Raw genomic sequence first — 11,902 nt, forward strand, 5'->3', positions numbered from 1 at the left:
ATGGGGTGTGTATGCTAACAGTGATGCTAAACTCTGACACATGCTAAACTCATGTTCACTCTGTGTAAAACAAACATAAATTCCATTCAACCTGATTCCTTGTCTTACGTTAAAACTGTGGTCATTTCACCTGGTAAAATGACATTCAACACGACTTCTACTTGTTTTTAAAAATCCAAAATATAAAAACATGAATAAATCAACCAATATATGTGATATCTGATTGAGTTCTTTACTAACACAAAAAACTGCAAATACATATACATCTTTAGAGTAGAATTCACTCATAAGATTTCTAACTTTTTTATTGAAGTTGCAGCAAAAATCAACCCACTTCTTTTAATCCTACAGACCCAAGATAAAGACTATTTATTTTACATTTCAGAAAAAATGAAATAAAGCAATGTTAGTTTCATAAACAGAAACAGACGGGAATAAAGTTGAAGTATTTTATTGTTATCTTAAGACTTTTGTGAGATGAGTACAAAAATGAAAAAGGTTAATTAAGTGACATGTTTAGTTATATTTTATTATTTGTACTTCTTTTCAGTCACAGAGTTATTCAATTTAAGAGTTGTTTGGGAAAGAGAAGATTCTGTAATTTAATGCAGCTGGGAGAACTGCATTTAGGGAAATTGTAATGTTCAATCATTTATGTAATGAAAATAAAAAAATGTGCATTGAAGAAAAGTTAATATGGTTTTATATACAGTCAATTATAGGTTGTGGATAGAAAATCGGAATCGGCAGGTTTCACTTATAATAAAACCGGAATCGGCAAAGAAAATTGCAATCGGTGCATCTCTAATTACTATGTGTTCAGAGGTGTATAAAGACCTTATATAATGAAGCGTTATGTTTTTATAACCTTAGAATGAGCTATTTCTATCTACATACACCTTGCATGGAATTCACCATGTTGTTTCTACAGTAGCTCTAAATAGACAAACTGCCCTACAGAGCACATTTTATAAATATGTTATCTCCTTCAGCAAAGAAGCGAAAACGTGACGACATCTTAGTTCTGTGTCAGCCACCGTAGTGCTTCAAAAGGGAGGGGTGAGGGGTGGAGTCAGCCATTGGTTGCAATTCACAACCTCACCGCTAGATGCCATTAAATTTCGTACACTGGACCTTTAAAACACAACATTTTTTGGCAACAGTAAACAGCCCATTGATATACATTCAGAAGTAGGTGTACCACGGTATTAAAAGGCAACAGATTATCTCTATTATTTTGTTCGATGGTGACTGAATATGCACTTTAATAAATGTGTCTTGTAAAGCTAACAAACATTTTGAGGTGAACATTCAATGCCTAATGTACTACCATTATGCTGTAAAAACTATAAATGTTTGGAAATACGTAAACTCAAATTGACCCCAATGTAAAAACTGTCTTTGTTTCCTGCAAAGCTATTTCATCTAACTTGAAATTTCCCATTCAAAAGACTTGCGGATGAAGGAGAAATTGAATGGCTCTTCGTGATGAAAATATCTGTTTCTTAAGTGCCTCTTCTGACTTCTTCTGTAATCTGCATTGGCGTTCTGACCTCTTGAGGATTTCATGTCTTTGCTGTAACATCAGACTGGCACTCTTACAACTTTGTGCTTGAAATATGAGCTATAACTTGTAAAGATTTTTGAGTCCCGGCACACATTGCAGAACTGGACCGGTATCATGGGATGCAATAAAGTTTCCCAGCACAGCACAGAATTTCTGTCGTGTTTTCCTGCGTTGTTTGGTGTTGTCTCATTACCTCTCACAGCATCAGGATGACCTGTACCTTATGTATTTTCATAGTTTTAAAAAGGCTTTTGTTTTGATTTTCCCACAGACTTCAGAACAGCTACACCGCATCTCAGAGAGCTAATCAGGACCTGGAGGAGAAACTTCACGCCCTGGTAATCTTTAACATCCACTTCATCTTCACTTTCTAAACCTACTGTCTTTAACCCTTTTGACTTTTGTTGCCGTTGTTTATTTTGAGTGCTCTGATGGTGCAATGCTCAGTTAGTTTGTCTCAGTGATGAGCACTAATTGAGGATCTCTCTGCTTTGCTGAATTCTCCAGGGACTAATAAACCAGTTACACTTATCTTCATATGTCACATGTAACACACCTTATGCCTAAAATTGCAAACAGTGAAAGTATGTAATGAATTAGATGAAGTAGCTACTATCCATTCAATGCATGCTGCGGAATCTTATGGAAAGCAGTAGATTTCTAGTCTACTGTTTTTTTGTTTCTTTTGCATATTACACCTGATTTTCACTTTTGTGAATGTTCAAAAAATGCTTGAGAATGCATATCAACATTGACACCCATGATTTTGTTATAGTTATAGAAAATCAAGTAAATGTGTGAACTCATATCAGCCATGCAGAGTTATTGGAGAACGTCACGATTGGAATTAAAGTCCCCCTGTAGTCGATAATTTAATCCTGTAAAACACATCTTAGATTTTTCTAAGATCGAATGTAACAACACCCTTGCTGTATTTTATATGCTTTGGATAAATCGTCTGCCAAATGAATAAATGTAAATGTATTTAGTCTCCGCCTTCACTCAGTCACACCAGTTCGCACTACCTGATCCACTCGGTCAGCTGTATGTTGTGATTGGTTACAACATAATTGTGAGAACAGAGGTGGATTCAATCAGCATTTTTATCTATAGTAAAATTTTAAGGAGAAAATACTTCAATGGTGTTGACTGATGAATTCGCACAAGGTTTGTCTTGCAACATATTGAATTTTTTTAGCGAAAGACATTTATTTTCACTACATGGGGACTTTAATCTTGCCACACATTACCGCAGTACTAAGATAATATACTATCAATGTACAAGTGAGTTCCACTGACAGCTTGCCAATCGCATGTCAATTTGTATTAAAAATATCAGTATATTAAAAAGACAAAAATGCACTGAACAATGAAAGCAATATACCCACAAGCATGAAACATTATAAGAATAAACTGACTGTGCTTATGTTAATATTTGAGTGTTGTTATACTGCTGTGTGTCGTTGTTAGCTGAGGTCTGTTTAAAATTCAGTCCCATTAAATCAAAGCAACCCACCCCCCCATTCCCCTTTAAAAAGGATTGATCTGCCATTGATGTTTTCTTCTGTTCAATAAACAAACACATGCAGCGTTCTGAATGGCCGCTCTGGTTGTGATGGTCACGGTTAAGGGCTTAACTCAGCATGGTTTTTTCTTTGTAAGATTTGAATTGATGAGAATTTCCTTTCTTACCAGTTTTTCTACTAAACACCTACAAGGGTAAAAAAATCCTGGAACAATCCTCTGAAAAACAGAACAAAGAACATCATCAAAGCTGATCGAATCAAATACGAAAATGTCCTTAAAGGGATAGTTCACCCAATAATGAAAATTTTGTCATCATTTACTCACCCTCATGTTGTTCCAAACCTGTATAAATATCTTTGTTCTGTTAAACACAAAGGAAGATATTTGGAAGAATGTCAGTAACAAACATATCTCACCCCCCATTGACTCCCATAGTATTTATTTTCCCTACTATAGCAGTAAATGGGGGATGAGATCTGTTTGGTTACTGACATTCTTCCAAATATCTTCCTTTGTGTTTAGCAGAATAAAGACATTTATACAGGTTTGGAACAACCTGAGGGTGAGTAAATGATGACAGAATTTTCATTATTGGGTGAACTATCCCTTTAAACCTCTTTTGCTGTTTGTTAAACTGCAAAAACACCATCATATCTGTCGTACACGGCGGCCTTCATCAGACATTCACTTAGGACGAATATGTAATTTAAAGATTATTTAAACGCGATTCGAACATCACCCAAACAGAGCGTCATTTATCAAACATTGATCAAAATATTTTTCGTAACTGGTTGTTGGAATAAATTGTTAAAGGGTTGCATATTTTATTAAAGCGCTGTTGGAGGCGGTATGAATCTAAATTTTCCCCAGACTCGGCCCTGCTTCAGTTCCCCTCAGATAAAAATTTAATCAAACACGCATCTATAATAAGTTGTTTTAGGAATCTCTTATCATTCTTTGGTGGCTTGTGAAATTATCTCGAGAGTAATTTAACATGACTGGGAAACTTTAGATGGTGGATTTCAGAATGAGACACAGACTCTTAATCATATCCGACCGCCGCATGCGTGTAAGAGGACAGCTTTAGCTCATAAAGAATTGTGTGTGTTTTCAATTAAATTCCAGTGGCGCCTTCATGCCGAAATCTCATGACCCCCGCTTTACCAGCTTTACCAATCACAGGTGAAATTCTTGTCTGTAATCTCTGGTAGCGGGGATTATCCCTGCCGTCCTGTTCCTCCTCATACAGTGTTCTCAGGACACCATCCCAGTTTTATCAGCTTCATCTCTCCAAATACAATCAGCGTACAGGAAATCTGTGTTTAACATTTACAACAGCGTTTTCTGAAAGACTATTATAAAACGGACAGTTCAGGTTCTGGATTCTGATTGGATGAAACACCTGTTTAGCAGTTATTGTGTGGACTGCGCAGAACTCGCAGACAAAATTCTAGATTATTATTATAGTTTTAAAACCTGCTCTTTTTGTTTCACTTAGTTTTTACTCTTTAATTTTAATTCATGTCAACCTGTCATAGTTCTTGGTACTTTTGCACGGTTAGTACTTAGTTTTCTTTTTTTTGTTTCAGTGTTAGTTCTTGTTTTTATTATAGCACTGCCATATGCATTTGACTAGGGATGCACCGAATGTTCGGCCACCGAATATATTCGGCCGAAAATAGCAAAAAACGCATGTTCGGTATTCGGCCGAATATGTGAAATGGCCGAATAAATTTTACCGAACATGACTCGAGAAACGATCAACTAGCAACCAGCGCAGAGAGAGAGAGAGAGAGAGACGTGCGCTTTATTACTGCCGAAAACATTTTGGCAGTGTGTGTGTGGAGCATTTTAAGGTGTCAGAGAAAGACACAGCACGGGACTTGCCGCACGGAAGTAAATTTCCGAATGAAAGCGTCTTTACCGGTCGGTAACTTGTGTACTTCAGACGGGAGCGGGCTGTCTGACAGTAGCCCCGCCTCTCGCGACATCCTTTGACATCATACAGTGGTCGCGCGCACACAGTTCCCTGTACTAAACAACTTGTCAAAGTATGTTCTGTGCATCCCGGCCACGAGTGCACCAGAGAACAGTCAGCTTCTGTGGGCGGAGTTTGGAGGAGAGACGTGAACTGATATGGTTGTCATTCAGCATCAGTCAGAATTGCTTGCGTTCGATGTTTTTTTTTCTTAAAATCATTTTGCAATGTAGCCTATAATAATCCAACAGTTTTAGTTTATTCGTATTTTTAGTTTATAGGCCTAATGTGGAATGACACTTTTTAATGAACTGTTTTGTTGTAGGGGTACAGAGTAACTTACATTACATTCTTTTACCAGTCAGTTATAGGCCTAATTAATATAGGCTATTAAATTTTTTGTTTTAATGTATTTTGTTTTGCTCAATTTTATATTAAGTTGTATTGTATTTTATTGAAAAGCAAGACAAATTTTTAAAAGCAAATTTTGACTATTCAGTTTGTGCAATAGTGAAAAAAATAGCTTAATAAATAGAAGAAATGCAAAAACCATGTTCGGTGTTCGGTATTATTCGGCCTTCGGCCAAGTGTTTCACATCATGTTCGGCTTCGGCTTCGGCCAAGAATGTTAGATTCGGTGCATCCCTACATTTGACAACACTCACAACACACAGAAAATGAAACAAAAGCAAACAGTGTTTTGTTTCTTTTACATATAAATCTGACAGCTGCCTCTAGTTTAATTGCATGCTTCTTTTTGACAGAATAAAACATTAGTCTAAAGTCAAGCGTGACACATGAATTAAATCATACCACCCGGAATTCATTAAAAATGTGGAAACTAAAGCCATTTTTATCATTTGTACACATTTATTTTTTAATAAACACCAATTATTTTTCACTGACAGTTCTCGTGTATAATAGCTTTTGGTTACCAATAATAACCTGAGCAATTCCATGCAAATGTCAACCTTAAGATGAAAAAAAATCTAGTTTTTACCAAATGTTTTCATACTGATAGGTCAGATAGGTCAATGGTTGGTGGTTTAAATACCCATCTGAAGTCTCTCAAGGTTTTTAAAGCACTTTTAAATAGGGATGGGCGATAATATATCGTTTGCGATATACCGGTAGAAATTCCCCACACGATAGGAATTAGTCTTCCCGCGATATAAACGATAAATTCTAGTTTATGACGTATTTCTTTGTGAGACCCATTCACAGCTCATGTGTGAAGCGAAACGGGTATAGGGGAGGGTGGACGTGAAGCTGAGAAAGAGTTTGCACTAAAAGACGAGCTCTAAATCTCGTTTAGTGTTTGGCACTGTAGATGCATCCGAGTTAATGTTTAGTTTCACTTTCGTTTTATTTAATTCGTTTGTTAAGTATTCGTTGATAGTCATGTTACACCACAACATTTAGTTTGGATAAAAGTCTTTATTTGAACATTCGTTAGATGTTATGCGCGGTTGCGCAAATTGTTTAATATGATTTCTTGCCTGTTATATACAGGATGAACGGAGCGTCCCGTGCGCAGCTCGTGCCCACATGTGCTTTCATAGCGACACAGCGCACACAGCACTGCTGCCTGTTTACATACAGTACAAAATGCGAGTTTGTGTTATGTTATTTTAAATACATTTATGAGCGTATAAAAGTATGGATTATTTCATTAGATTTCTTTTATCCGTATTTTTCTGTTCTCTTTCTGTAGCGCGAGTCATAGACAGATTCAGTGTATGTTGCTGTGAGAAGAGAAGGTTCACACAGTTCAAGAGAGAGTGATTGACAGCGTGATGCGATCGATCGTTTCCACCCAACAATAGAATATATACAGTTTTAGGTATGACATGATGTGTTTATTGAGCTTTAGTTCATTTAACTTTTCTTTACTACAACCTTTTGAAGTCGAATCTCACTATTATATTTTATATTTACAAAAATACTGTAGGTATATTTTAGGAGCTGTTTGATTTGGGGTAAGTTTTACTTTTTGATAATATTTGTTTTTCTGAGGGTCTAGACTACATGCAGCTACTATCACTTGACGCAAAAAACAGCGGTGGATGACATTATGGATATATCGTCGTTTTTAACGTTATCGCAACAAATAATTATCGTGATAGAGTTTTAGGGCCATATCGCCCATCCCTACTTTTTAAGCATAGTTTTCCACTGTCAGGTAAGTGGATTATTACATCCATTACAGTACAAACTGTATGACTCATAAATGGGGACATAAAAATGTAAATAAAATAAATATTTCGTGGCCTGTGAGGAGGCATCTCTTCTCCATTTTTTTGGTGTTATGCTTCTGGTTTGCACATTTTCACAATTCGCACAATTCAAAGAAATCCTACAAAGCGTCCTTATTGTCACCTCCATAACGCATGCATTTTTCTCTTGACATTTTTCTGATGTCTGAACTCTATTATCGGGGGTTTAGTAAAATATAAACAGATGGTTCAATATATTGGTAATAAATCCATTCTCTGAGATTTCAAGTTTTGACTGAAAATGTCAAACCCATAACACTGGAATTGTCTGGTTTTCGTGTCGGGTACTGTATCTTCTGTTGACTGCTGACAAACTGAGTGAACCACTGTATTTCTCTTGGCTGTTTTTCTTTCTGTTCTTTGCACTCCGCCTTAATACTTCCAGAAATACAGGTTGAAACCTACAAATCTAAGAACTCTAAATGAAATCTCTCGCTCTCTTTCTCTCTCTTCCCCCTCCCCTCATGCTGCCTTGTGACTTGGGTATTTCACCATCATCCTATTCATCATCATCTTCATCAGGCTGCCATCAGTCAAACCTGGGTCTACGCAGTTGCGTTTTCGTTCTATTTCTATCTATCCCTTTCCTTCTGTCCATCTCTTCCCTCCGCACATGCACATGTATCACCGTGGTTACCGTTCCCATGACTCAGTGCATCTGTCTCCTGTCCTCTTTTCCTGCAGTAGATGGCTGTGGGCATGCCGGTGTCTGTGCATGGGGATTGTGGGATAGATGTCATCAAATGTTTGACAAAGTGGTTAAAATGCACAACCTTGAAAATGCCAAGAATAGCTGCAATGCAAAATATGCATGTGTGAATTCAAGACTCCCTATTTGTAGGGTTGTTCCAAATGTAAGCGATGTCCACAAGGCCATTAGCTAAGATTACAGAGGGTACGTCATTGAAACAACATTACGATTCAGATTAAATCGAAAGTGAGATGACTGGAGTCACATATGGCAAATCATAAGCAGCAATGGATTGCCGCCTTTAAAATCAAATGCAATGCAAATATGATGCCATCTTACCGCTGTACCTTTCGGACAAAACCTTATAACCTTATACTGTATATTATATAACCTTATATACTGTATATTCTGTGAATACAGTATCTAGAATAAAAGATATACTGAATCACGAAACCTTTTAGAGTGATCTACTATAAGCGACTGTTGGTATTTTAACCACTCGACTACAACTTTGGATGGTTTGTATATGATTTATTATAGCTTAGAACCCTTTTTTAACACATTCTCTACCTCTTTCTATCCCCGTTCCCTGATATCGCCTGACAGTCGTCTGGTGTATGCTGTGCGTTATATTATACTGGCTGCTGCATTGCCCCAGTTTTATGTGGACTCTGCATCGCGCTCATAGGCTCCCTATCTCTCTTTTATCGGTCCACATTGTCCACTTCAGTCAAACAGGGACCATAAAGATAATTGCTTTGTTATGGACATGGCAACTTCCAGATGAAGGGTCACAGTTTGTCTCGATGTTCCTCAGCGTATCTCTTAAGAATCGACAGAGCTGAAGTATATCTAGAGTAGCAGAGCTTTGGGTAATCGTGTTCTCTTGAAAGATTTTTCAAAAGCTTTTGTTCAGTAATTGCAGAACTAAGACATTTCGGCCTTCACGTCACGGCGGAGGTGTAGTGCCCTCGTATAACACGCGCACCCGGCAATGAAAGACACAAAGTCAGACAGGAGACATTTGGCATGTTAACATGGCTGGCCAAAGTTGATCTTTTTGTTCGTCTCAACTCGGACAAAAGATGTGAACGATGCACGTGAATGATAACTGTAAAAATTCTTCATGATTTGACTTTTGATGTTACACTGAAAAAAAATACAGTTTGCAGTTGGAAACAACATTACAATTAACAAATAATGTTCCTTTAAGCCCACTTTTGTTAAACATTGGTTTATTAGAGGGCAGAATAATTGGAGACGGAGAGAAAGACGCTGATGCTTATTTGCGCTAAGATTCAACAAAATGACTCTTGAATCCTCAGCTCCTTTATTGGTTGGGTTTATCGGATGTGCAGTTAATCTCCTTTGCCTCAGCCACATTCCCAAGCTCTACGGATCACCGATTCCTGTTTATTGCCTTATCAGCAATTAAATAAGAATTGAAGGAAAAGTCGACTGTTTTTGTTTGCAATCCTTGTGTGAATAGCTGTTGATGACTGAGCGAGAAGTTAAACTCCTTCTGACTATGTTTGCAGTGTAAAGTTTATTTTAACATCGTCTCTTTTTTCCTCAACAGCTCCGTAAAGTGGAAAGAGACAAGAAGACTATGGATCAGGAGATAGTGGAGCTCACAAATAAACTGGTGGATGCCAAAAACACTATCGATAAGCTGGAGGAACTGAACGTACGTTTGTGTGTTTGTGTGGTTGAGACGTGTTTGGACTGGAGTTGTCAGTGCTGTGGTGTTTCTGGGATTGATGACCACTGGAGCTGAAAATTGAAAGTTGCATGCAGAGGATCTGTGCTAAGCTTCCATAGAAGCCTATTGTTACATCTGTCTGCAAGCCAATCAATGATATCTGCCTTCCAAAGGTGCACAGTATCTCCTTAGTCATTTTTGTCTCGTTTTTTTTATTGGTGAATATATTATACATTCACCAATGAACAAAAAGGAGAAAATGACTAAGGAGATGCTTATCAAATGAATAAGGTGCCACAGCTAAACTAACAGTATTGGTTAGTCACAGTAGTATTTATAGTATAATTATTATTGTTAATCATTAATTATTAAATTTACTGTTTTACAAGAAAGGCAGAAAAACAATAAAGCGCTTTTTATTCAGGTGCCTAATTACTTGCATTATATTTATCTAGATGCAAAACGTATTAAAATATCGCAATATGCTCATCGCAGTTGTTTGCAAGAAGTAAATTATTTTAATTGGGTCCGTCAAACGATTATTCATGACTAACTGTATGCAAAATAGTTTACATAACATACTTGGGGTGGTGATTATACTGTGTATAAAAATTAATTACATTTGTATATATATTTTTATATATCATTTATATTAATTGGTTTTACAAGCCTTAAGCGTTATCTACCACATATTGGACTGGACCGTAGAGGACAGATTGGTATTCTGACGATTTGTTTTTAAGATTTGAAGTAAGCCCACGAGGAATAACACATCGTCAGAATGCAGGTAGTTTGAAATGGTGCCGCAGGGAACTAATTATAGTACTGGAGAAGCTGATATCTGTCTGTATCGCTGTATTTAAACCGTGTGCTTCGTTTCCTTAGACGGATAGTCTGCACATCAATCATAGCTCCTGTCTCAGAGGAACATGTCAGGAGAATCATTCCCTTTTTGGGCAATTTTGGTTAAAAGTCCTTTTTTCATTTATGTGGTACCAGTCAAAAGCTTTTTGATTAATATGTTTCGACTGCTAGTGTGTACGCGGTGTCTTTTTTTATAGAAAAATGTGTATTTCATATCTCCTTATACGTTTCCTTGTTGTTACTGTGTATCTTTTCCCTCATGCAGGAACGCTATCGGCAGGACTGTAATTTGGCCGTGCAGCTGTTGAAGTGCAACAAGTCACATTTCAGGAACCACAAGTTTGCTGATGTAAGTAATGGCTTCTGTTCCTCATAGCAATGCTCAAAAGGAATCCGGGTGTGCAGACGGTGCCACAAAATCAAAGCTCCTGTAGTTCACAAGTAATACACATTTACCCCCTGCGTGTTTATTAGTTCATTTGATTATGCGTGTGTAGTATTACATTATGTGCTCCATTTAGCACGGAATGACATCCATTTAAATACATCCTACTAAAATCTGAGCCTGTAAGTATAAGGACCTGATAAAAGAGTGGCTTTTTGTGTAACGGATGTGAGCTTATGATGTTTTTCAGAGAGGATTAGTCAGAGATGGAGATACAGAGAAAGAGACCATGAGAGGAAATAGTCATTTTGAAAATAGGCCGAGGTTTACAACAGCTATTAAAAAAATTGAGCGTGTATGTTTGAGCACTGCGAGACACGTTTGGTCTTTGGATGTGGACGGTATTGACAAGACACCTAACTGCGGACACATCTGTCGGTTTGGCCTTGGTATGTGTCCGTGGGGGAAATACAACAGATTGCAGGCTTGATTGACAGCTCTGTGTATACAGAAACTGAGAGGTATCCTCACACATCTTGACCTCATGGGTATATGAGGATCGAGCACATCAGGACATGAGCACCTGTGGCCTGCTCTCCACGCTCACCTCCTCTATCAGGCTGTTTGTCTGGGTGGTTTTATTCCGCAAACAGCATTAAATCTTGACTCAAGTGAGAACAATGATGTTTGCACATCTGACATTTGAACTCCTTGCTGATTCTGAAAGCTTCAATCTGGAACGTTTTTGGTCGAAGTCAAATCAGTGTTCCAATCTGTTTCCTTGTTTCAAACAGATGTGGAGAAATAAAGGCAAAAATTACGGATTGCATCTTTATGAAGGCAGGAACAGCTCAGAGTAGAGTAGAGAGTAGTACGAAACGGGTCTGAAGTTGCAACTCAAAAAATTATGCT

At 37.5% G+C, this 11,902-nt stretch overlaps 1 protein-coding gene across 3 annotated transcripts in view; it reads left to right on the forward strand.

Annotated features, from left to right (window-relative positions):
• tjap1 (tight junction associated protein 1 (peripheral)) overlaps positions 1–11,902 on the forward strand; it is a 96,384-nt gene that overhangs the window by 78,378 nt on the left and 6,104 nt on the right. For all 3 annotated transcript variants that reach the window (XM_057342582.1, XM_057342583.1, XM_057342584.1), the window contains 3 exons: positions 1,839–1,905; positions 9,619–9,726; positions 10,871–10,954. In XM_057342582.1, coding sequence (XP_057198565.1) covers positions 1,839–1,905; positions 9,619–9,726; positions 10,871–10,954 — 259 coding nt within the window. The remainder of the gene's footprint in view (positions 1–1,838; positions 1,906–9,618; positions 9,727–10,870; positions 10,955–11,902) is intronic.

Source organism: Triplophysa rosa, linkage group LG9 (genome assembly GCF_024868665.1).
Source record: "Triplophysa rosa linkage group LG9, Trosa_1v2, whole genome shotgun sequence".
NCBI classification, from domain to species: Eukaryota; Metazoa; Chordata; class Actinopteri; order Cypriniformes; family Nemacheilidae; genus Triplophysa; species Triplophysa rosa.